This window comes from Aspergillus terreus, genomic scaffold, assembly GCF_000149615.1.
Source record: "Aspergillus terreus NIH2624 scaffold_5 genomic scaffold, whole genome shotgun sequence".
Classification (NCBI taxonomy): domain Eukaryota; kingdom Fungi; phylum Ascomycota; class Eurotiomycetes; order Eurotiales; family Aspergillaceae; genus Aspergillus; species Aspergillus terreus.
In genome coordinates this window covers 333,664-358,802 of record NT_165928.1, presented here as the reverse complement: position 1 = coordinate 358,802, position 25,139 = coordinate 333,664, and the positions used below count along the sequence as shown (strand labels likewise).

The 25,139-nt window shown below is 52.1% G+C and overlaps 8 protein-coding genes across 8 annotated transcripts; 5 read left to right on the top strand and 3 right to left on the bottom strand.

Moving 5' to 3' along the window:
* Positions 1-954: 954 nt before the first annotated feature.
* On the bottom strand, positions 955-1,386 carry ATEG_03687 (uncharacterized protein; the record flags this gene model as incomplete). The annotated part of the gene is made up of 1 exon (XM_001212865.1): positions 955-1,386. The coding sequence occupies one exon, from the start codon at positions 1,384-1,386 to the stop codon at positions 955-957; it is 432 nt and encodes a 143-aa protein (XP_001212865.1).
* A 1,528-nt stretch (positions 1,387-2,914) lies between these two features.
* Positions 2,915-4,344, top strand: ATEG_03686 (F-box protein; the record flags this gene model as incomplete). The annotated part of the gene is made up of 2 exons (XM_001212864.1): positions 2,915-4,169; positions 4,223-4,344. The coding sequence occupies 2 exons, from the start codon at positions 2,915-2,917 to the stop codon at positions 4,342-4,344; spliced, it is 1,377 nt and encodes a 458-aa protein (XP_001212864.1).
* Positions 4,345-6,857: 2,513 nt separating this feature from the next.
* On the top strand, positions 6,858-8,822 carry ATEG_03685 (pyruvate kinase CDC19; the record flags this gene model as incomplete). Its single annotated transcript, XM_001212863.1, has 8 exons — positions 6,858-6,981; positions 7,041-7,085; positions 7,142-7,188; positions 7,242-7,322; positions 7,376-7,497; positions 7,551-8,384; positions 8,439-8,520; positions 8,577-8,822. 8 exons carry the CDS (start codon positions 6,858-6,860, stop codon positions 8,820-8,822), a joined length of 1,581 nt encoding a protein of 526 aa, XP_001212863.1.
* A 1,385-nt stretch (positions 8,823-10,207) lies between these two features.
* Positions 10,208-11,665, bottom strand: ATEG_03684 (SNG1 family protein; the record flags this gene model as incomplete). Its single annotated transcript, XM_001212862.1, has 1 exon — positions 10,208-11,665. One exon carries the CDS (start codon positions 11,663-11,665, stop codon positions 10,208-10,210), a length of 1,458 nt encoding a protein of 485 aa, XP_001212862.1.
* Positions 11,666-12,283: 618 nt separating this feature from the next.
* ATEG_03683 (uncharacterized protein) lies at positions 12,284-13,341 on the top strand (the record flags this gene model as incomplete). Its single annotated transcript, XM_001212861.1, has 2 exons — positions 12,284-12,823; positions 12,883-13,341. 2 exons carry the CDS (start codon positions 12,284-12,286, stop codon positions 13,339-13,341), a joined length of 999 nt encoding a protein of 332 aa, XP_001212861.1.
* A 1,161-nt stretch (positions 13,342-14,502) lies between these two features.
* On the top strand, positions 14,503-15,096 carry ATEG_03682 (uncharacterized protein; the record flags this gene model as incomplete). The annotated part of the gene is made up of 1 exon (XM_001212860.1): positions 14,503-15,096. The coding sequence occupies one exon, from the start codon at positions 14,503-14,505 to the stop codon at positions 15,094-15,096; it is 594 nt and encodes a 197-aa protein (XP_001212860.1).
* Positions 15,097-16,246: 1,150 nt separating this feature from the next.
* Positions 16,247-17,457, top strand: ATEG_03681 (uncharacterized protein; the record flags this gene model as incomplete). The annotated part of the gene is made up of 2 exons (XM_001212859.1): positions 16,247-17,252; positions 17,441-17,457. The coding sequence occupies 2 exons, from the start codon at positions 16,247-16,249 to the stop codon at positions 17,455-17,457; spliced, it is 1,023 nt and encodes a 340-aa protein (XP_001212859.1).
* Positions 17,458-17,950: 493 nt separating this feature from the next.
* ATEG_03680 (1-phosphatidylinositol-3-phosphate 5-kinase FAB1) lies at positions 17,951-25,083 on the bottom strand (the record flags this gene model as incomplete). The annotated part of the gene is made up of 2 exons (XM_001212858.1): positions 17,951-17,993; positions 18,059-25,083. 2 exons carry the CDS (start codon positions 25,081-25,083, stop codon positions 17,951-17,953), a joined length of 7,068 nt encoding a protein of 2,355 aa, XP_001212858.1.
* Between the last annotated feature and the right edge of the window lie 56 nt (positions 25,084-25,139).

Below are 25,139 nucleotides of genomic sequence, written 5' to 3'. Positions count from 1 at the left end.
GGAGTTGACAATGGCCATGAAAGGTACAGATTGTTCAACAATGCAGTATGGTCGTCATTATTCACGGCTAAATGGATGTCAGAGCTCTCCCAGTAAGGTTTCATCCAATTGCCGTAGAATTGAAGTACTCCACAAGCGAGTCCAGCCGTAAGATGGAGTCGGTCTCGACGGCTCATTCCTGACAGTAGATCACGGATGGAATATCTGAGCGCCTTAAGATGTAGGTCTTTGACAGCCTGCATGGCGTATTTTATATTGGAGTCCGTGCCGTGAGATATGAAGCCGACTGTTCCTGTTCCCTGTCGAGCTTCCCAAATAGTGGTCAGCGACGAGCACAAGTCCTCAATAAGAGGTGGGTGGGCCCAGTCCCGGGGCCGCTCTGAGATTCATCAATATCGGAGCGAGTATTTCTATTCCTCTTCCTAGGCGTGGTGGTGTCATTGGCCGTGGTTCGTTTGTTGGATGCAGGCCCTTTTGCAGTGGTGACAAACTCGTCAGCTCCCCACAGCTCAAAGTCTACTTCTCTCCAGCCCCAAAATCCCGGTCCTGACGACTCATTTCTGTTCGAAAAGACTACCCGGAATCCAGGTACAGTGTCGGAGTGAGCTGAATCTTCATCCTTTTCAAGAGGATTGAACTGGAATTGCAGATTGACGCAGTGGTGTTGTTTGTAGTGACATCTCCAGTGCCCCTCCTCAAGCACTGCCCTAAAGAGGCCCTTGGCATTCTCCCTTGTCATCCGGTAGTGTGTTAGACGTGTGTCTGATCCCCGTCGTTTCTTTCGTGTAGTTTCCCGATGGGTTGACTGGTCGATCAATGTCTTCAGTGTGTCATTGACGTTTCTTATTTTCTGTAGCAAATCCTCCAGGACAGCATTTCAACAGGATCATTCGGAAGGGTATGCTGTTGGCTTTCTCATGCTGGTCCTACATGGGCAACCGTCGGTCATCAGTATCAGGCACTGTCATTATATGCGAGATCGCTCGTTACTTGTGCAGCATTGTTAAGATCTATCCCCATTCGTTGGGAGAGATCAAGGAGTAGCCCATGGAGGTGTATCATGTTTTGCACAAAAATTCCGTGGGATCTCCCCAGTTTATTGCGGAGCCGGTCTTGAAGTCCTGAGTCGTTCCACAAGTCACTAGTGAGGTTGTTGATGGGCTCGGACATTGCGTCCTCGTCGTCAACAACTCCCTCCAGTGCCTGTTGGATATTGTCGACAGATATCGTATGTTGCGTTCCGATTGCTAGCGCATAACTATCTAGGTGTCGACGGGCGCGTCTGAGCATCCTGATCTTTTCAATCCCGCGCGCATAATTGTCGAGCTGGTTCACGAGGAAAGGGAGAATAGTGAGAACGACGCCTGTTACTTCAAGACCACTCATCGTTGCAGTAGAATGCCAGGATATTATTCAAATGTGATATGGCATGAGGGTGACTGTCAGGGTGTTGTTGGCAGCCTCGTGGAGCTGAATGAACCTCGCATCATATCATACCTAACCACCGCTTTTCAGCCTTGTGGACTACAACCGCTCTGCAAGCAGGGTGATTAAGACCTGCCTACGTCAGTATGTTACATGGCCTCCACTATTAGGTAGTCCTTTCGTCGCGCGCCAGACGGGCCAGTCTATTGATTATCACCTGAGAGATGCGTCACATATCAGAGACCAAACAATCAGGCTTCTTACAGGTCTGGAAAGCATTCTCATAGAGCTTCGAGATCTCACTTCTTGTGGCGATGGAGATGGCGATGAAGGTGGCGACGGGTCTTTGAATGATGGGATGAAGACACTATATGAAGGCTTCGAGGGCGAAGGTGACAACTGTTCAGAGATTCAGGGCATCTATCAAAGTCTCACTGGCACAATCTCAAGTCTTTGCGAACTGACAACTATAATCATTCGCCAGCCAGCCCACAACCGGCCACGCAGGCGCACCCGCGTGCGTCGGGACCGAAGGGAGCGTGTGACTATTCCAGATGGTTTTTGGATATGTGTAAGTTCCTCTTACACAAATTCTCATTGCTATAGAGACTAACAGAGGTTAGTGTTTCTGTGACCACCAAATGTCGCCCTTTTTGTCCCCAACTCGATGCTCTGTTTGCTCGCATAATAGGTGCTATAGTTGTGCAATAGTAGGCCTCAACCTCGTGAAGGCCTAGCTTTCTATTTAGCCACTTGGTGTAATGTTCTTCCTATCCTACTACTATCCTACTTCCTACTACTATATAAGAGATTACAGGTTAGTCATGATTAATTTGTCAAAAGAATGTAGTTTATGCAGGCCCGCCTCTCCGGATCGCCTCCTTACTGCCTGTTTTTTCTTTTAAATATATATATATATATTTTCTATAGCTCATCATACGGTCTATCCCACCCTGTATTCTACCCGGTCTACTAACCTGCCTGCTTAACTACAGAACTGCCTGCGAGACTGCCTGTAAAACTGCCTATTTAACTATTTAATTAATAGATAGTTTAGGAGGTAGTTTGGTGGGTAGTTTAGTAGGTGGTCAAGCAGGTAGTCATATAGGTGGTGTATGGATGAACACGTGCCAGCTATCTTATCACCGAATCTCCCCTCAACCACGAACACTCTCCAGGACAACTGAATTCACTTCAGATGGATCTTCCCCATTGAGACGCCTGGAGGTAATATCCCTGATTCATCTGTTCCTACAGGGCTAAGAAGAAGGCTTGCCCCCATGTATATCCCTTCACTTACCCCTTAGGATCTCCGATGATGTCATCTGCGCAACCCCAAGCTATGTCGATCGATGCACAAACCACCTCTCTTTGCCATTCCCCAACTCTCCTCTGATCTCCTCCTACCGCCTGTGATTGCACATCGGGCAACTCCTAGTGAGGATACTTCCTCTTGCCACCCCAATATCCCCTTCATCGGAGGCCCCCGATGGCTGTGACGTCGATGGACTTGGAAGCGGGAGGCTTCAGCCTGAAGACACCTCCCTCCCCGATGGCGGAAGAGCTACGCCTGGACGATCGATCGGAGCTAGGAGATGATGCTGAAACTTCGCCAAACTCGCACTCCGTTCTCGCTCGACTCCCCACCGAGCTCCTACAAGATATCCTCTCCTACCTCTCGGCGGAAGATCTGGCCCGCGTGTCCGCCACCTGCCGTGCTCTCGCCCAACACGCCAACAACGACTTGCTCTGGCAAAACCTGATCAACGCATACCTTCCCGACCCTATCTCCGACCCAGGCCCATTCGAATCCTTCCGCAGTCTCTACATCGCACATTACCCGTGCTGGTTCATTCCACAGAAGAAGATATGGTTCTCGGATACCGAACACACAGGGAACCTGATTCTCGCCCGGTATGACAACCGACGCGGCGTTATCGAAGCGTACCGGGTCATCGCCGAGCGCCGAACACATAAGCTCGAATTCTGGGAGTACAATCCGGAGGTCATTATCCAGTCGTTCCACCCCAAAGTCAGCCTGTGGCTGGACGACCCAGTCCTCCTGCTGAAAAGCCCCTACAGTGGACGCCGGTTCCTGAAGGGCGATCGCATGCCCATGCCTCTCGACAACCAGAACATCTACAACTCGCTCTCTCTCTGCTCCACGGACGTCCCGCCGGATCTGACGCCCGACGACCAATGGCCTCCGCCAAGCATCCCCAGCAAGCATGTTGTGCGTCGGGACATGGTCGATAGGCCGCTGGAGACCCCCTCGCGGATGGAAAAGATGTCGGAGCATGCATTCCGCATTCTTCGATGGGCACACTTCCGTCTAGGCCCGATCTTTAGCGCCGGTCGCAACGATCCCCTTCTGACGTACGCCACGCTGGATCCGGAGTTGTATACCCCCACGAGGGAAAAGCCATACCAAGGCATCTGGGTCGGGGACTATTCCGCCCACGGGTGCGAGTTCTTACTATTCCTACAACGCGATTCTCCTGAGGGAGAAGTCGGTTCGTCCGCGACTGATGAGCACGGTCGGAGCGATGACGAGATCATCCAGAGGGGCAGTCTCGAGGCAATCAAACTCACCGGAGACCCGAACGTGCCCCGTGGTCAGATATCGTTTGTATCCGATGATATCGGGCCAGCTGGGTTCATTCGCGTCGCCGAAGAAGCCCTCTTTCGGGGGGCACGGATTGTCCGCAGCAGAGGCCATGTCGCTGGTCTTGGGTTTAGAGATGGTAAGACTTTTTGACAAGTTTTGTGATTGACATGGCTGACTCGTGAACGACAGATACTTTTATTCCGTCACAGCTTATTCTGTTTTCGCCCGACTGCATCGCTCACTACTGGGACCCGATGGGCCATATTTCGTATTTCCGACGCCTTAATATTGACGAGCTCCTCCGGACCTGAACATTCAACCAACCACGCACTAATTAAGCCAACCTCACGAGTTACGAGTTATGTCTACACCCGCTCATGTCAGGATTGGGACGGGTTTCTATTTCATTCAGGGCGACTTACACTAATCCAGCTGCTACCACTGGCGCTTGATTTCCGCGAACATGATCTTCATAGATGTGTATACAAGCTAGGAATCACGCGAGTACTGCAGTGAGACCGCCAGGACACAGCGGACACGATCCGCAATGGGAACAACGGAGGTGTAGAGCAGATCCTGCGCGGCACCACGGGTAGAGAACACTACGAGATACGATACCCGATGCGATTCTGCCGACCACATATGTACACTGGAACAGACGATGAAGACGCATTGAGTAAGCAATAAACCGACAGCACGTCAAGCTATACACATCCAACGCGAGACAATCCGAACGCCATGAGCCGTGGTTCTTCAACGGACACAAAGTGGGGTGTAATCGTTAATCATGAACCAAAGGTTGTGGTTCTCTTGTGGGACACTGCGCTCACGCAACAGTGAGAGGAGAAAACTATGTCCAATCCAACCAACCCCAACCCGAGCTGCAGTTGGAAAGAAAGAAAGTCGCAACAAGCTGCTAGAATCACCGCTTGCGCTCAAAGTAACTGGAGGAGCCCAAAACCGCAACAGACTGGTCCATCACCCACTCGCCGACGCCGAGGTAGCTATCGATCCACTTCTTGAAGTCCTTGTTATCGGTGATTTTGTCGGAGTTGAGACTGGGGCTGTGAAGGACTCCACGCGCACCCCCACCCGAAGATTGGGGGCGTGGAGTGAGCTGGTTAGCTGAGGTTCTGAGGGTGTGTACAGGCTGGAGGGAGATCAGGAAGGGAATATGTACGTTAGACCGGTGGAGCGCTTGACACCTGCCAGAAAGGCCGAGACTATGCGGAGATCGGGTTAGCTGGGTGATCTCAAAGCTAGCACGAAGGCAAACACGAAGAAACTTACTGAGCACCGCATCAAAGGCGTAGTGACCGAGACGTCCGAGCTGTGGGAGACATCCAGCCGTTAGCTGGAATCCGGGTTGTTGGCCGAGCTATCTGGCGGGAGGGGGCGCATACCATGGTGACTTGACGAGTTGATATCTAGCAGAGCAGAAGAGGGTTGGCCACTCAGCTTAGCGGAGCTTATGAAAAGGCAAGCCGGCAAGGTCGGAGACACAGGAGAATGGAATAGCCGCGTGTAGTAAGAGAAGCCCAGGAGAAGAAGCAATTGCAGTCGGCGTGCACGAGGATAAGCCGAGCGGTGACCTCACGTGCCGCCTTCACAGGCAACGGAGGCGGTGAAGAGAGCCACAAATGATGTGGCTGGGAGGAAAAATGGAGTGGCTGGAAACGACACCTCAGGCAGCTTACCTAACGGGGATAGTAAGTCCGGCGGGCTCCGATATTACTCCTTAAGGATATTCCGTGATGTTCTCGGCCTGCCCCGTCCATCTCAGTCGGGAAGCCGTTTTCTCTCATCTGCTAGCGCGTTTTGCGCTCGGTTCTGATTCAAGTGGACTCTAGCACGATGACCACGACTACGTCGGCTCAGGTGGGAGCCTTGCACAGACCCTAGGATTCCGAGTCATGAGATACCTAGTGATGGATGAGTTGGACGATGGAGTACCGGTATCTCGGCAACCACCATCATGAGATGATCATGTCTGGGCAGGTCATCTGGTACGACCTGCCACCCTACCGACATGGCTGCACGGATCTACAGATCCCGCGGTATTGAGGGACTCCGTGGACGGAGGGCGGCACTGCTGGGCTGGATCGAGTGGCATCTCCATCGCACTAGAGGCGTTGAGTGGACCCTGCCTGTACTCTGATATTCACGGTACAATTGATCCCCAGGCTGGTGGAACGTACTCCGTACCCAGAGTTGGTCCCCTAGCTAAGCAATCACGCCGGTTCTCCAAGGGGCAATTGTGTTATTTTATGTTGATGGAGGATTGTTGTGGTGGTGATCAGTTCCCAACCAAATGGTAGCGTTGACTGGTTGCGCCGACGGAGAGCCAAGGGTCCTAGCAAGTTTTTAATTACCCTTTTTCTTCCCTCACTGATAGAGATAATAGACTATCGAATGAAGGGACTTGGTCGGACTAATACGAAGAAAAGCATGTACCTAATCAAGACGAATCCATTACTCCATGGGATGGGTTTCTTTTACCGTAGAGAAATTTTTGCTGGCGCGGGGGGACCGGAGATAGCAGTCAGAACACAGCAGCCAACAGCGGTTGGCCCAGCGGCCACACACCCAACCAGATCCTCTCGTGCCCCTCTCGTCTTTTTCTCTCCGTCTCCTCTCCCACTCTCTCTCTTCTCTCTCCTCTCCTCTACTCCTACTCCTTCTCCTCACCGGCGTGGCCAACTTTCATCTTAACTGAGATTATTTTTTCTCTCCCCCCTCCATCTTCCTTCTTTCTCTCTTCCCTCACTTCCCCAACTCCATCTCAATTCCCCTCTCCCCACCCATAATCCAACCTACCGTCAAAATGGCCGCCAGTACCTCTCTCGACCATCTGAGCAACCGTATGAAGCTGGAGTGGCACTCCAAGCTCAACACGGAGATGGTCCCGGCGAAGAACTTCCGCCGTACCTCCATCATTGGCACCATTGGTACGTTCCTATCGCTCCCATAAATTGATAACTGAACTAACCGTCGTTCCTACCATCAGGCCCCAAGACCAACTCGGTGGAGAAGATCAACGCTCTCCGCTCAAGTACGGTGACCATTCACACCATAAAGACCAGGACCCCAGCGCTGACAACCCCTCAGGCGGTCTGAACGTCGTTCGCATGAACTTCTCCCACGGTTCCTACGAGGTTAGTCACCGTCTTCCGACAGCGTCGTCGATCGTCGTCTGACCGCAATATAGTACCATCAGTCCGTGATCGACAATGCCCGCGAGGCCGCTCGCGTCCAGACCGGACGTCCCCTGGCCATCGCTCTTGACACCGTAAGTCGCGAACGCACTGCGCTTTCCAACCACTCGGACCTGACCCAATGTAGAAAGGACCTGAGATCCGTACCGGAAACACCACCGACGACAAGGACATTCCCATCAAGGAGGGCCATGAGCTCAACATCACGACTGATGAGAAGTACGCCACCTGCAGCGACGACCAGAACATGTGAGTACTTGGCCAATCACCGAAAGGGAGGATCTTCGCTGACGATTTGACAGGTACCTCGACTACAAGAACATCACCAAGGTCATTGCCCCTGGCAAGCTGATCTATGTCGACGATGGTATCCTTTCCTTCCAGGTCCTGGAAGTCGTAGACGATAAGACCCTCCGCGTCAAGTGCCTGAACAACGGTAACATCTCTTCCCGCAAGGGTGTGAACCTTCCCGGCACCGACGTCGACCTTCCCGCTCTGTCCGAGAAGGATATCTCCGATCTCAGATTCGGTGTCAAGAACAACGTCGACATGATCTTCGCGTCCTTCATCCGTCGTGGTAGCGACATCCGCCACATCCGTGAGGTCCTCGGTGAGGAAGGAAAGGAGATCCAGATCATTGCCAAGATCGAGAACCAGCAGGGTGTCAACAACTTCGACGAGATCCTTGAGGAGACCGACGGTGTCATGGTTGCCCGTGGTGATCTTGGTATCGAGATCCCTGCCCCCAAGGTCTTCATCGCCCAGAAGATGATGATCGCCAAGTGTAACATCAAGGGTAAGCCCGTCATCTGTGCCACTCAGATGCTCGAGTCCATGACGTACAACCCTCGTCCCACTCGTGCTGAGGTGTCGGATGTCGCCAACGCCGTTCTGGATGGTGCCGACTGTGTCATGTTGTCTGGTGAGACCGCCAAGGGTTCTTACCCCTGCGAGGCCGTCAAGATGATGCACGAGACCTGTCTGCTGGCTGAGGTCGCCATCCCTCACTTCCAGGTGTTCGACGAGCTGCGCAACCTTGCTCCTCGTCCCACCGCCACTGTCGAGTCCATCGCCATGGCTGCCGTCAGCGCCAGTCTGGAACTCAATGCCGGTGCCATCGTGGTCCTGACCACCAGGTATGTAGCACCGCCACCCCGGGTACTCTTTACTTGCTGACACGGTCGTTCCAGCGGAAACACTGCCCGCCTCATCTCCAAGTACCGCCCCGTCTGCCCCGTCCTCATGGTTTCTCGTAACCCCAGAGCCACTCGGGTAAGTAGAGCGATCCATCATGAGCTTTGCCGTAGCTTGACTGACTTGCGATCCAGTACTCTCACCTGTACCGCGGTGTCTGGCCCTTCCTCTTCCCCGAGTCCAAGCCTGACTTCAACGTCAAGATCTGGCAGGAGGACGTTGACCGTCGCCTCAAGTGGGGTATCAACCACGGTCTCAAGCTCGGCATCATCAACAAGGGTGACCCCATTGTCTGCGTGCAGGGCTGGCGCGGCGGTATGGGCCACACCAACACCGTCCGTGTGGTCCCCGCTGAGGAGAACCTTGGTCTGGCTGAGTAAACGCGCCAACGGCACGGAGGGGCTGAAGCACCACCAACCCCTCTTCGGTGGATAACGTGGTAACGACAGCGATTGGATGATGGCGTTTGTTTTCGTGACGGTGTGGCTCTAGACATCGTAGACAGGTCTCTCACGGTTCAAGCATGATGACATGACACGGCCAACGAAGCTCGGACACATCACCCAAGGAACTCTCGGACTGGCGGCTCTCTGCAAGGAAGTCGTCGAACGGGGGCTCCGAGGCCAGGGAAAACGATGTGGTGTCGGACGGACCCAGTCGTCCGGAGCGTATATGTGCGTGAACTGCTTTCATTCTCCGGCAGGGTGGAAGCGCAGGGAGATGATGTTGACCCTTCGGAACATAAACTGTATTTTCTTCCATGTGTTTGATTTTGGCGTTTAGTTAGCCAGCCGCATTTCTTTTGTGTGCGATCAAAAGCTAGATTAATGATCATGTTGATAAAGGCCTGTTGAAGATTAGTGAATAGAAGTTTTGAAGGACATGGTTAGTCGGATGTCGGTATGACCGGTATGCCCAAGTCAGACCTGATTCTAGAAGAACCTATCCGACGGGTCTCACGGCATGCCGTGTTCAATGAGCTGGTCCAGAGTAGGGCCGGCATTTAGTGTAGTGCAGTGCGCAGTTGAGTTCATTCATAACATTCAGTTCAACAGAGTGAACAGAAGGATGCAGAGGAAGAAGAGCAGAAGAGGGAGAAGAATGGAGGGGAAATTCTTCTGCATGCGGGGGGACTGTCAAAATTCAACCGAGGTCTGCGGTCGAAATCAGATGCTTTGGTGACATCGCATTTCTCTGCCCCAGTCGGGCAGGAGGCGCATCTCGGAAGTGTGTACTTCTTTTCCCATGCCGCGGCATCTCATCCCACGCCCGGGGACACCGTTTCAGGGAGGTGAAAAATCCATTTAAAGGGGAAAAGAAGAAGAACACACAAGATCGAAAGGAGAATGAGAAAAAGAAAAGCCGAACCGGCGGAGAAGAAGGAGCTGCATCTCACGGAGCAGTTGAGGGCAAATCAAATTCCCGACGCGTCCCGATTTTGCCCGAGATTTTCGGGCCATCTCATGTCGGTGGAACGGAAGTGGCAGTTGTTTCCACAGAGCATTATGGAGTAGTCTACTCTTGGGGTTATCGTATTCTCCAGGGGGCCATACTGGGCGGACGATATCAGTAGAAGAGAAAAGGGGTCGCAGCTTGATGGTATCATCGTGAGGGAAGATACCATGGACGGACAGTCAAGAGCGGATAGTCTATATATCTGAGTGGGAGATTTAAGGCTATCCGTCTTAATCCATGCTCTAAGACACGGGATTAAGATAATGCAGAAAAGGCAAAAAGTATATCTTATCAAACCACCAGGTAAGGACTACTGCGTGAAGGGCAAGTCAAAACATGGCCCTTGATTGTCACGGCTTTCCCTCCTGTGACTCTTCGGGCGCGACAACTCGCGGTGAATAATCTCGACAATTTCCTCCGCTTCACCGAGTGTGAAGATTGTTCCCCGTCTCTGTAAGCCAGCTCTTCCTTCATCTTCGGTATTAACTGTCCCGGCGTCTGGGTTCAATTCCTTTCTCGCTAGCTGGGCCTCCTGCTTTACTGCCACTGCTGCCGCAATGCGCTCTTGCATTGCCTTATCATCCGCCTCTTTCTTGATCGCGGCAAAATGAGCACGCCGATAGACACCAATAGAGCTGAAAGCGAGACTGAGGATCTCCCAAGAGAACAGAACGGGAAGTGCGTAATTGAGTTGTGGGTTGCAACCACCGGACCAGATATCCATGAGAACCTGGAAGACACTGTGCGCCGGGAAAATGTAGCCCACCTGGAAGAAGGCTGGCGAAAGTTCGAATGGAAGTAGAATCGAGGTGACATTCAGCACAATCCACGTGATCAATGCCATGGGCACATAGGGAGGGGGTGCCCAGATCGAGAACACGTCCAGAGTGAGGAAATTCAAGTGGGCAAATAGCCATAGGATCATCCAGTTTAGCATGAACTGACTGCCGTCCACGTGCCAGCCGTTTCGAAAAGCCCAGATTGCTCCTGTGACACATAGGGAGCCGATAAATGTATACACTGCAGAGATAATGATACGCACTACCACGATCCGATGAGGCGACACGGCTGTATAGAGTCGGAACTGTAGGTAAAGGCTGTTGATGCAACCCAGGTAGAAGAATTCCTGAATCAAGATCAAAAGGATGACTAGTGTATTATAGATCATTCGGGAGCCTTGTGTTGTTGGTTGGATGTCCACCGAGGTTAACATCCATGGGCTAGAGAGGACTGAAATAGCAGCCGGGCTGGATGTATTGAGTGCTTGTATCATTTGCTTTCCACCTCGGTCGGTAAATGCAATTCGTGCCACTTCTGATAGCTTCCGAATGGGATCAGAAATAACAGAGTCCGAGACTGACGGGTAGCGTGCCTCATTCCAGACCATCGTGAGAACATCGCTTCTGTTATAGGAAGAAGCGAGCGAGCCACCAGCGAGGGCAGCTGTGAAGCGATCGGAAGCATTCGGTGAGGTGTAAAAGGCAGCCCAATATTCGATGTCACAAATGGTGCCCTCGAGGTCGTTAGGAGTAGGATAATCCCGTTGAGACCTCTCAATCAGGTTCGGGAATCCCGGGCCTTGAAGCTGAGTATAGGCCTCGCGAACCGCATCGCCTATTGCTCCACCATCATAGTCGACATAAAGAACATTGATATTGTGGACATGGGTTGTTTCTTGATAGAGAGACCCAAAGAGATAGCAAAGCAAGCTGAGGAACAGGATTTGGAGAAGAATGAGATTGAGAGTGGCCGCTTTTAGAAGACCCATTCGAAGTGGGCGAACTGTGGGATCATTGATGCTAGGACGGGGCTGGCGCCCCTTCGGATAGATCCTCATGTGACGAAAAGGTTGGAATAATGGTTGGATGGGATCGATAAAATCTACGCAAGCAGATGGTAGTTAAAGAGCGAGTATGGATTGGGCTTCGCCGGAAATTCTTCTCCAAGCACGATTGGAAATCCATTGACTCAAACGGCCGAAAGAGAATTGCGGTTTTGGCTAGAGAAAAGCCCGGAGAAACGGCGTACTCTAAAATAGCGATTACCCATGCATGAGCCTAGATTTGTATTTCGTGTCAAACCGTCAGCAGACTCGACGTTGTCATGCTATCGTAAAGCTACTCCGCTCGAACCAATAGGATCGCATCGTTTGTGAGCCGAAATGCATGAAGTGGCAAAAGTGGTACTTCATCGAGTGTAGACGTAAGGGCCATATGCAAAACTAAACTAATACTCCGTAGGAACTAAACGGACATTCCTGCTGTTTGAAAATCGACAATGTAAAAGACCACTCGACACCATCCGCAAAAACAAGTAATATATCAGTTCATATCCTAAAATCTTGACCACAGTCTCGCCCATCCTTGTCATAATAGTCACACTAAAAATGGCCCCTTCTAAGCTGATCGTGGTGCTGGGTGCTACTGGAGGCCAGGGGAACTCGGTAGTGGAGGCCTTCCTCAAGGAAAGGGACTACATTATCCGCGGCGTGACTCGCCAGCCTCAAAGCGAGAAAGCCCAGGCTTTGTCGAAAAAGGGCGTTGAAGTCGTGGAGGCGGATAACGACGTTGAAGCGAGCCTCATGAAAGCCTTTGAGGGAGCTTCAGCTATTTTTGCGATGACCGATTTCTTTGAGCCATTCGCCAAACATGGCCCCCACAAGGCCATTGATATTGAGCAGAAACAGGGAGAAAATATTGCACGCGCAGCCTCGAAGACAGCGGGGCTCCAGCACTTCCTCTGGAGTACTCTTCCGGATGGCAACACTCTGACCAAAGGCGAATTTGTTGTCCCACATTTCGAAGCCAAAAACCGAATCAATCGGTTCATTCAAAACGACAAGGCGCTACTTGCGAAAACAACGTTCCTTTGGTTTGGTTTCTATGCCGAGAATCTGTTCTATCCGGTCTTCACTCCGATCTATGTGGTACCTACTCTCCACCACGTAGCTTCTGGATTGGTTCAGTCAATTAATCTCTATTACAGAAAAGCGCACAAAAGTTCATCCAACTGTCTCCGGCGGACCCTTCGACTCCAATCTGGTCCGTTGGTGACCACCGAACTAACATCGGAATCTTCGCCCGTGCCATTGTGAAAAATCCACCCAAAGGTGGCGGAACTTTTGTCCGATGTTTCGCAGAGTATCACTCATCTCTACACGATTATCTTGCTGTGTGGGGTCGCGCGAGTGGTCTTTCCCCGTCGGCAGGCTCGACCATGGTTGTCAAGGTTTCTCTGCATGAGTATAGCCAGCTGTGGCCCGGCTGGGGCGAGGAGATGGGGTCGATGATGGCTATGTGGAGTACCTTGCAAGAGCGTAGCTGGGCTGGTCTCGATGGGGATCACGTACTGGACATCGATAATATACTGTCTGCAGATGATCGGAAGTCTGTGATCAAAACGGAGGCCGCGTTTCGAGCGCTGGATTGGAAGAAGGTCCTGTGAGGAGGTAATGTTTCCATGTCGAAAGACTTATGAAAAAGCTTTGTGCATTGCACCAGTTCGACGTCGTTTAATTCACATCCACCTGACAACGTATCTAGCAGACTTCTACTTCCTGGGGGCAAAATGCTCAATTAATGCCGAAAGACCGGCATCGCCATGCCCATTTTTCACTGCACTTCCCATCAGACTTTTGATAGGTAGAATCATTTCCGGTGAAACGCCCTGCTTCTCGCTAGCTGTATACATATTGCCAAGCTGGATCCCTGACTGGCGTAGTCGCCCTCGTCGATTTGCTGAGCGAGCGAACCAAGATTGTTTGTCATGGCAGACAGCCATGGAATTAGAAAGGGTCGGCGAAATTGAATATACGCAGCGACTGCTACACTAGCGTTAGGCATGGAAAACTGTGGCGTTGCGTGCACAGAAGCGGCCGTGGCTGTGGGCATTGGCACATGTGATGCTAAGGCAGGAGCTATTCTATCCAAATGATGAAGTGGAGCAGAATGATATTAGCTTGGTGGATGAAGTTGGCAGTTAAGTGCGTTTTACGTCTGTTATCTATCAGGAATGTTAGCTAACCTAAGTTAACTTGAAAGTTTCGATGAAAGCGTAGAAATCACTCTTTTTAGGCTATCTACGGTGAGTATATCGTAATGCCAGAGCCAGGTGAATGCTAGACTTGAATTCATGAAGCCTGCATCGGCCGCTAAGATATACCAGCCGTCGGGTTCTTGGTCTTCAAACCATCTGCCCCGACTCCGCCACTCCGACCATCACCAACGACACAACCAATGAGGGAAGGCCTCGATACCCCCAAGTTTGGGTATCTCCCGTTTGACCATTTCGTCCTGGTAAGCTCGCGATGCCCCGGAATACCACAAGTCCGGCATTAAGTTCCTACCAAGGCAAACTGGGACGCCGCGTCCCCGCTCTCCCAAACCGAGCAGAAAAGAGTTCTAGTGGAGAAATGGATCGCGCTGGGAAAATATGGGCGAAACGTATCTATGAAATATCCATTTACTCTATTTGATAGAATTCAGTCCCATTCACAAACGATCCTAGGACTACGCTCTCGCCGCCTTCGAAGACCCAATTCCAGATCATCTCCCCCCGGAGGTCCCCCAAGACCTCCTCTCTGAGGATGACCGCGCCATCAGCAACATGCTATCCAGCACGCTGTGGATCCGGACCTGGTTCGGCGGCGCAGATCAGGCCAGCCAAGATGCCGCGGACAGCGCGTACGGACGGCTCCGACGGGAGGTCCTGCAACAGGGCCGCGAGAATTACCATGTTTCCTGCATCTGCGAGGAGTTCGTTTTCGAAGATCGGAGGGAGTTGAGTTGTGATGCAGAGGGCCCGGATGTCGTGGGAGGCATTGCGGCCGGACGTCCGGGCTCTGTGCCTGGGTATCTTATTGCGGTGATGATGCACTGTCCTGAGCTGTTCGAGGGGACGTCGGATGACGATTGGCGGCATTTTAGCGGGGACCAGCGGGCAGAAGAACTACAGGGGAGTGATCGGTCGCAGGCTGCGCTGGTTATTGTGGCGGATCGAAAGGCCTGCGAGGAGGGCTGGGTACTTCTGCTGGCTGTGAATCATCGAGGCCAGATTCTCCCGTTCAGGGTGCGCGAAAAGGCGAGGGAGACGGCTCAGCATGCGGTCAATTGGCTGGAGGGACAGCCTCTGTCCGAGATTGCTTTTGAGGAGGATGAGAATGCAGAGTTCTACATGGGGGAAGGGGATGGCTGGGATTAGCGAAGGATCTGCTGGCTTTGTCTTTGCCAAAAGTACCCTTGTCACTAAAGAAATCTCGCCTGAGTTATTTTTTAGAGTACAGTGCGAGACACGGCAATAAAAAACTCCCGATAGCTGTGTCATCCCTTTTTGGGGTCTCAGCCAGACGTGACGTTCGTTACCCCTCACCACTGGTGACACCCGTGGACGTTGGACCGAAAGGAAGGGCGCCTCGTTATCGCACCGATGGATGAATCACCGTGTGAACCAGGAGATTGGGAGCAGATAGATGTTTGGTCCACACCGAGAGATATTCAAGACAAGTGTGAAGAAAAGGTATACACCCGGCTGCATGCTCGCATCCAGTCTTCCACGACGCTAATCTCCGACACCCGTCTTAGGGACTCTGGGGGGTCGATGTTCAAGACTGGCACACTACCACAAAACCCCTGACCGCGCCTGGGCCTGACGTGCGCGCATTAGTTGCAAGATGGACAGAAAGTGACCGTGACTCGATCGTTCGGATAATCAAGGAGGGGAGCAAGACACGATATCTGGAGAACCCCGATCTAGACGAGAGCAAGTGTGTGTTCATCGTCCTTGGCCAGCGGGAAACTTTCCTCATTGTTGGCCCCTTGCGTATGCAATATGTGCGAAAGAAGTTGTCGCGTATACTTCATTGAACCGTCGTCCCCAATCCTTTGTCGAGGGCACCTCTTGGTTGTACTGATCCGGGTTGTGCTTTTCCACAGCTTCGATAACCTCCCATTCGGCCTGGAAACCAAATACTGTATGTGGTATGTCTTTGGTGAGAAATTGATGCTCCCTTTTTTCATGACGCTCTCAATATGACACCAGAAAGCAAGTATTGCATGAGTCCCTTCGAACGAGCGCGTGTGAACAGATTGTATTGTAGATAGAAAGAAAGAGTTGGGCCTAGAAATGATGGGCTTTGCCTTGGATGCTTCCCTATACACCTGGAGCATGTCGCATGCATCATGTCTGTCTCCCCATTAATAATTTCCTCGTCGAAGGGCAAGAATACTTCGTGTACTGATTCATCCGCCGCAATCTCGGTGCCTGGTGGAGCGGACTCGGCAACTTTTGCATCCCCGAAGTATTCTTAGTCCAATCCCAACTCTGCCAGGGGTACTTGACATTCTCTATCAACATGTCTTTACCAACCCTCCCAACAGAATTACTCTCATGCATCGCCACCCTCCTCCTCCCATCTATACAAGACGTGGATTCTCTAGCCAAAACATCCAAACGCCTGTACGCGATCACCAACCCCATTCTCTACCACCACCATATCTTCCATCAAGATAGCTCGGCCTTGATATGGGCCGCCCAACACGGCAAACCAGACGCCTTTAACCGCCTGCTGCAGGAAGGCGCCAACCCCAACACCCGAGATCCGCATCTCCAGACTCCGCTCATCTGGGCGGCAGGGCACGGCCGGCCTGCTTCTACGTTCTGGAATTGGTTCAGCCCAACACCAACAACCACGGATTCTATCCATCCAAAGGCAGGCGATTACCTCGCTATCGTGAAACTGTTACTATCGGCGAAAGACATCCAGCCGGATTGCCGGGCCCAACGCGGCGCAACGCCCCTTACGGCTGCCGCAACCGCGGGCGCAGAAGAGGTAGTAGAGGAGCTGCTGCGCACAGGGAAGGTAGACGCAAATACAAAGGATAAATCTGGGCAAACGCCGCTCCTCGCCGCAGCCCGGCATGGGCATTTTAGGATTGTCCAGCGCCTTCTAGCTGAAGGCGTGGATGCGGACGCCCAATCTGAAGGCGGAATGACCCCGCTGCTGGCCGCCGCGGGAGCCGGACACGCGCGCATTGTGAAATTGCTTCTGGCAATCCCTACCGTGGACCCAGACCAACAGCCTGGTTTTGGAGACCGCGCTCTGTTAACCGCCATTCTTGCTGGGCACACGGATGTTGTCGAGGCGCTTCTGGCTAATGAGAAGGTCAGTCTGAGCTTACCGAATAAATACGGCATCACGGCACTCGCGACGGCGGCGAAACGAGGTCACCCGGATATTATACGGTGGCTACTTGCGAAGGGGGTCGACCCGGATGTGAAGGACAGGGAGGGTATGACGCCGCTTATGTTCGCGGCCGAGAGGGGACATGTCGAGGCAGTTGAGCTTTTGCTTTCTACCGGTAGGGTGCAGGCTGATTTTGACTTGACGACGATGAATCGGTCGTTTGGCTTTGCACCTTCGAAGTTGAATAAGGACGTTGTGAGGTTGTTGGATGATTATAAGAGCCGGCGTCGAGGTGGCTCCCTGTTGGATTCTTAACGTTTGATGGGTGTTACTTTGTATAATTATTCCCTCTGATCTAGGAAGGCCATCGACTCGCCTAGAAAATCAAGTATGTATGCATCAACCCCGTACCCACACACCAATGCCTTCGTAGCCTTCATAAGTATACATCGTCGCGTCGTAAAGTCATATCCCGTCCATATACAAGTAATACATCTCAGCCACGCGGGCGATCAGGATCCAAAAGACTCCTGTTCGGCGTCCCCATCGGCCCCAGAATGGCTTTGGCTTGACTGCGGCTCAATCGGAGCATATCGATGAAGCTGAGACTGTTGAAATTGGTGCCAACAACTGTTACCGGTCAGCTTGCGTACTACCAGAGGGTTTCGATATACTTGCCTGGGTGCTTGGAGCACATAACGAGCCATCGCCTCACGGAACCGACTCTTGTACTCTTTAGGACTCGTCACCGTGGGTCGATTTTTTCCACCACCAGCAAAGCCACGGTCTTTGATCCAAGATTCCAACTTCTTATCCCACGTATAGGTGCGAATGCAATCAATCACGCCAACCACCAGCTCTGACCGGCCCTCGTCAATGGCGATCATGAGGGAGTAATCCATAACATTCTGCCGGCCTAGGAACAAGGTGTCGTTCCAGACGCTCTGGCTCAGAATTTTCTTTGAGTGCTCGCGCGCAAACAGCGGCGTCTCATAGATGAAGTCCACCATGTTCTCGTCCAGAAGCACCTCATCGCGTTCACCGGTGCTCTGCACTTTGCGATTTCTCATGGATCCCTTGAGGTCGAAGATTCGGGTCGGCTCTCGATCATAGAACAGATTCTCCATCAAAAGCAAGTACCAATTGAACTCCGCCCCGGTTGCAGGATTCTTGATAATCACCTGGTAGAAACCGAACATTTTGGCGATGGCGGACGGGAGCTCGTGGAATAATGCTTCGGACATGATCTGGAAATAGGCTGGAGCAAATTTGAGGAATGCCTGCGTTTCGATAGGCGCCAGGGACTTGAGAATGAAGCGATCATCAAGTGTCTTCAGGAACAAGGACTTTGTCTTGCCTCCTTTGGAGTCCCATTTAGCACAGCGAGACAGTGACTCAACAATCCGTTCGGACACTCCACACTTCTTTCGCAAGGCATCAAACTGCTCAGCATAGAACACCTTACAAAGCATCTTCGCCTGGCCCTCCTGGAACTGATATTTCAGATGCGTGCCAGTAGATCTCAAAAGGGCATGTTCGATTCGGGCTTCGTTAAAAACCCGTGGATCGCCTTGCGGATCCAATTCTTTGTCTTGCTCTTCATACCGTCTCTGTATACTTGCCAACTTCTCCTTGTAATCTTGCGAATCCAGCGCAAATGCGATGAGAGAGCTCGGCTCATCCTCGCGGACAACAATGTCACAGTCTGCAAAGACGTGATCTGACATCGCAAGTGGGTAGTCGAGGGGCGTCCATCCACTGGCAGAACGCTCGGACCAGAAGTTCGTCAGCAACTTCAAAAGCGTGCTTCGTTCATGCTTCGGTAGCTCTTTAAGATCCATCTGCTCCTCGTCAGGTGAAATTCTGGGTATCTCATCGCCCGATTCTGTCCGTTGAAGCTCTGTCGAAGCCCTGTCTCCCTCGCTGCGCCCGTCTTCGCCTTCGCCGTCTGAAGAAGTCTGGTCCTCAGCTCTACCGGTAGCTTCCTTCTCAGCCTCAGTAGCAGCAGGCTTTTCCGTGGGCGGCTCAGCTCCTGGCTCCCCTTCGTGAGGCCTTTTGGTGAATTCGTCGCTACCCCTACTGGAGTCATCCACCGGGACCAGCGAATGCATAGAGTCCTCGCCATCTCCCGAGGGCTCCCTCTCTTCGACTGCTTCTCGGACGTTTTTGTACACCTCCACAATAGGCTTCGAGCTTGCAAGGGGGTATGCACGTGAATGAGTACCCTTTGCGGCGCGCTGTGCTCTTTCGCGTTGGCGCTCCTTCTCAAACTCGCGACTCAGCTGTTCAAAATGTTTCGCGAGATAAGACACCCGAGTAGGTTTTTTGTTTGGAATTGATCGCGGTATCAAAGATGGCCCTTGTGTCAATTTCGAGTTCCGAAGAGCGCTAAGACCAAGCCGATCAGCGAGCTTCTTGTCAGAGAGCCTAGATGCCCCGTCGGAGCCGCTGGATTTCCCAGTTCCAATCTTGAGTGGTTTGAAAATAGAACTCTCATTGTAGACTGCCTTCTGCAAGTGTGCAGGCTGGGACTGCGCTCGAACCAGGGGTGGAGAAGTTGCCTTTCCGTTGCGTCGAGCAGGATTTTCAGCTGGTCTTGGTATGGCCGAACGTAGGTGAGTAGGTGTGGTCGGGACCTCCACGGGTTGCTCGGGCGACTCATTGCCCCCGTTTTGCCCATGCTGCTCTTGTTCTTTTCCAGTGGTAGGATTTACCTTGGCACCCAAACGGGCCGGCTCCGAGTCTGCTCGTTCTGCGGAATCCCGCAGAGTTGCTTCCACGGTCGATTGATCCGGACACCTTGAAGATAAAGCCAAGTCAAGATGCTGGATCTCTTTCTCCCTGGTACCTTCTGGGTCCACTTGAGGAGGTAAATGCGCTTTGTCTTCCGGAGATGGCGAGGGCGCCGTGGAGTCCGTCTCTTCAGTCTGCGAAGGCTTTTCGTCTTGGGATTTGTTCTTCCGAGCATGTTCCTCGACAACGGATACTAGTACATCCTGAGCCTTTTCTGGAGAGAGTGTCATGCGACGCATTGGCCGCAATCGTTGAGGCTCTTCTGAACTCTCGCTCTCGGCTTCAGTTGGGGTTGTGGTAATTTCATCCGAAGTGACTGAGGCGTCCTTGTCCAAGAAAATCTTCTTCAGCTGTAGAGTAGCCAGCCTTCTAATGTCCTTTTCGGATGGGAAGAAGTTCTTCTCGAATTCCGCAAAGGCCGTATCCCATTCCACAACCTTCTCCTGCACGGAGCGAAGCACTTCGTTCATAGGGATCACTTCCCAATATCGCGAATCCATGTACTTATCCTGCAATTGCTTCACGAGGGAGGAATGGTCTTCGTTGGCCTTCCTTGTCAAAGATTCAATTTCCTTGTTGCAGTCGTCAGCCAATTTCGGAATGACGCTATCCACGTTGATTCCCTTCAGCCGCTGTTTGACAGAATGCATAAACTTGTTAATGCGCTGCTCCATTTTGAGGTACACCTCATTTTTCAACACCAGGTCGTTATCGACTTTCCACGTGACCTGCGGTCTAGGAACAATAATTTCCAACAAATTGATCGGATCGTAGCGAATTCGAACCGCGACGTCTTTGAAGCCAAAATAGCGAATATGGTCACGCTGAAGGTCGTGCGGGCAGACCCCTGCTCGGGCGTGTAGGTTTCTCCCCCAGAAAGAAAGCTCCAGATACTTCCCAAATGAGTATTTCCACGTGTTGTCAGACATCGGGAATACCTGCGTTTCGTTGCCACATATCTTACAAACGCTCCACATCAGGATGATATCTTGAAGACCGGGAAGCTTCGCAGCATGTGGCTGGGAGAATACGCTTATCTGAGCCTCTCCATGGACGAATTGGCGATGATGCTCGAACATCCTCTTCTCACAGCCGTTTACATTGCAAACAGCATTGGCATTGAGGCAGATGTCCTCGACAAACTGACCCAGCGTACAATCAGCATCGAATATGCTATCACCTTCGTGTTCGTTGTAGTATTCAAGTGCAATAAGATCAGGCCCAGCACACGGGATGGATGAGGCAGTGCAGACCAAGCTAAACAGAACGACGATATTCTGGTGCGCATAAGGATCGAACATATCCATGGTTCCGGAGATGTAAGCCTCCCACTGTCGCTTCTGTGTTTGATAGTGGTGCAACGCCCGGTCATACTCAGCATCGTGCGCTGCATGCAGAATCTCCTTGACCTTGGGGGGTGCATTTTGAGGTGACTCGTGGACCATTTCGGAGGTGATTAGAACGAACTTCTGAGGTTTGGCCTTCTCATCAGACAATTCAGCTCCGTTAACATCCTGGTCCCGCAGACGCTTTAGATATTCCAGTCTTCTTTCCATTTCCCTAGCCCGCGTGAGCAGATATGGAGGCTCGAATTTCACAAATGGGGATGCCGACAGGATCTTAGTTTCATGGTCCTGGACGATATCCTGATAGTAGGTCGGCATGGGCACATCGTCAGGGACTTCGGTAACCTCGCTGGTGACGGACGGTTTCGAGGTTGCAACGCCACTGCCTTTCTTTTCGTCAGAGTCCTGCGTAGAATCCGGTGCAGTATTATCACCAGGGTTTGCCGTTGGCATAGTGCTCTGGCGTGCCATAATTGCATGTTTCGGTTCGGCGTCAGTGTTCGGCGCCGTCGGTATCTTGGCGAATTCATCCCTCATCAAGCAAGTCTCCAGTCGAAGATTGTAAACAACGTAGGCCATAAATTCAGTGATCCGTTTCACCTTCGAGAGGACCTCATTGTCGCTGCCGCGCAAGACGATTGTACACCCCAACTCTTTGCGACATCCCGACAGGTACATGTAGGTCTTCTTTCGACCATTAGCCACGTAAGTCTTCACGTCAAAGCTGCCACACTCGCTGGTAACAGGAGTTGTCACGAGTTTGTCCATTGACGTGATTATTTTTGTTTGGGTACAACGGGAGACGGCTTCAAGCACGGATGACTTAACGTTCAGGGCTGTCGCAATGTTGGCTTTCTCTAACAGTTCAAGAGCCAGACCGGAAACATTCTTTTCGACTAAAAGCAGGTTGGGCTTTAATGCCGCGATCCGGCTAACTAAATTTTCGAGAAACTCACGCTCTTGGCGGATGAGAGGTTCCAGGCTCATAAAATGTTGTTGATGACGGGCATATTCAAGAGGGAAAGTGATGATCAGAATCCTCGGCTGCGGAATACTTCGTGGCATGCTCTTCAGTGCCAGGTTCTTCGTAAAAACTAAGCCCGAAACATAGGAAGTGTCCCCAGGTCGCCCACCCGGAATCTTCTTCAACTTGATGTAGTGACGAATATCCATATCATCCCCATGGTGGACGTCGGGATCAACTTCGTCGGCGGCTTTTAGCAGAATAGGAAGAAGTGCGGTTTCCCAGCTATTAGCATGTGGCACTGCGGCATCCTTCAGAAGTTGCCGGAGGAGCTGGCGGACATGTTGCAAACTCGCTTTATTTAATTCCACCGGCGGGGCCCCGGCTCCTCTCATGGAGGAACTTCTCGTCATTTTGAATCCACTTGGAGTAACGACGGCAGGAAGGATATGGTTAGCGTTTGACTGGTCATGCAACGCGAGAACACTATCCTTCGAGGCTCTGGGAGAGTTGCGCTGGATGCTGCTAGCAACACTGAGATTTCTTCGACGAGGACGAGGCAGATTTAGCGCCCTAGAGCTGCTGACACTGCCTTCGTCAAAGTCGCGGCTATAGTGATTGTTGTTGCTCCCAACACTTCCGAAGGCTGATCGGCCTTTTTTCATAGCAGCAAGAATTCCAAACCCGCCGAATGTCGTCCTTTCATTGTCCGCGCTACTCTTGGATAATGGAGTCTCCGAAGCAGCAGACAATATGTTGGGCTGTTCATCCCCGCTAGAAGCGTCATCAGAGAGATACTGTGCAAGGTCCGGGTCAATGATGTTGTCCTTATGGAACGCAGAGAGCCGAGACGCAGACGTCGCATCTTCCATATTGCGGCGCTGGAAGGGGGCTCGATCATCATGATAAGGCTTGAAATTGCGGACGAATTGTTGACGCGAGTGGTGGCGCTTATGGCCAATCGAATGCGTCCTCCCGCTAAGAGACGACTTTAGTGACCTTGATGAAGTAGGTCTTGCCAGAGGGCGATCGGGACTAATCTCCAGGACAGCTGAACGACGATTATGTCCTTCTCCAGCACGTCTCGTCGCGGGAATTGCCATAGTCGGTGTCTTCAGAGCGTGCTCGATTGATTGAGAGATCACCGAAGAGGCGTCGTCGTCGTCGATAGCAGGCGATCCTAATTCGGAAAGTCGTGGGTTGACTGCTGGGCTCTGGTCGCCATCCGAAAATTCAGATGAGTCGTCATCATGCCCATTGATCATCGCTTCACATGGTTTGCAAACCCTTATCGTACCGGGCTGACCGAAGCGCTCTCCTGGAATCAAGAGCGTACATTTAGAGTCGAATATTTGGCCGCATGTACGGCAGTGATGCTTCCGCCGGAAGGTTGAGAAAGGTTCGCCGCAGTGAAAACAATCTTTCGAATTCTCATCGCGCATCCAGAACTCCCTACTGAGCAATTTGTTCCCTAGATGAGGCATATTGCCATCATTTTTAGGTGGATGCCAGCCTCGATCATGCTGAACCAGGCCACGGTCACTGGCCTCCACGTTCACAGGCGTCCAGAGAGGCGAGCTCACTGTGGATTCGGACGGCGTCAATGATCGTGGAAGGGGGAGGAGCCCAGGAGGGTCTCGTCTCCCACGAGCCTTTTCTTTCAGAGAAGGTTTTGATGATTCTCTTGAACGGGAGTCACCATCTGTTAAGTAGAGGGATGTGGCACCTGTTGAGGGAGTTTGTCCATCTGTGAACGTATTATCGCCATTAGCTTGTGACTGGGACACACTGTTGGACTCGGAATAAGCGGCGGGATTAGATCTGTCTGGGTTGAACGAAGCCGTTGAGTTTGACCTTCTCCGCTCCTGCATAAAAGAGCCACTATCCTGGGAACCATCAATGGAGGGTTTGGACTTCCTCGACGTGGCAGGTATAGAGATATCTGTTCCATGAGAGACTAAGCTGTCCGACCTGCCGGTGACTTGAGGGCTCATGGTGGCAGCGCGACCAGCTTCTCCGGAGCCCAGTCCCTCGGTCGAGGGATTTTGAGATTTCGGTTGTAATAGAGGGGACTGTGTTAGTCGCTGGTTCCACCCTGAAGCACTCATAGACGTGTTCTGAGATGCCTCATCTCTGTCGATACTTGCGGATTCATTGGCGTGGAAGCTGTGAGAAGAGAGATTGCCCGAGTTATTGCTCGCGTTTACGGGAAAGTCCTTTACCGCGTTGACATTAACTTCCGTGACTGTGGGATCAACAGCGGTTGAGCTCGCGGTGGCTTTTTGCAACGGCGGAACTGGGGATTTTATCGCTGTCGGCGCAGAAATGGAAGCTTTGGAAGAGATGCTTGCTGTTTTCGACGAGACCTTGGAGCCCTTCCCAGTACCGGCCAGGTGAGAGGCATCGTAAGGCTGCTGGTGTGCAGGAACTGGTGATTGTAATCCAGAATCCGGGATGGGCGTAGGTGGAAACTCTTGTCCATCTGCGGCAGAGGTTACTGGACCGTGGGCTGATCGTGAAAGCGAGAGCTCTCTCGGAGGACTCTTCACTTTATGATCCTCCGCATGGCCTCTCTCCGACGATCTCCCCACTCTCACGATATCTCTGACCCCTCCAACAGACGTCCTCAAACGACTGTACAGTCCACTCAGACCTCCTTGGATCTCATTCGACAGGCTCTTATCTTCCGTTACGGAGGTCGGCGCCGGGGGGCTTGTGAAATCGTTGAACACAGTGAGGGAATCGGACTGATAAGCGGCCGTGTGGATTTGATCAAGAGCGGCGTTTAGACCTTCTCGTTCAGCCTGGGTCGACAATGATGACCGTGAACCTCGACGTCCAAGCGGGAGGAAGATGGATGATGCTGATGGACTGGACGCCCCTTGCGACCGCTGGGAAGTCATCGTTGAGCTGTCGCAACTTTGTGTATGCGAACGTAAAGACTCGGGGGGCTAGACAG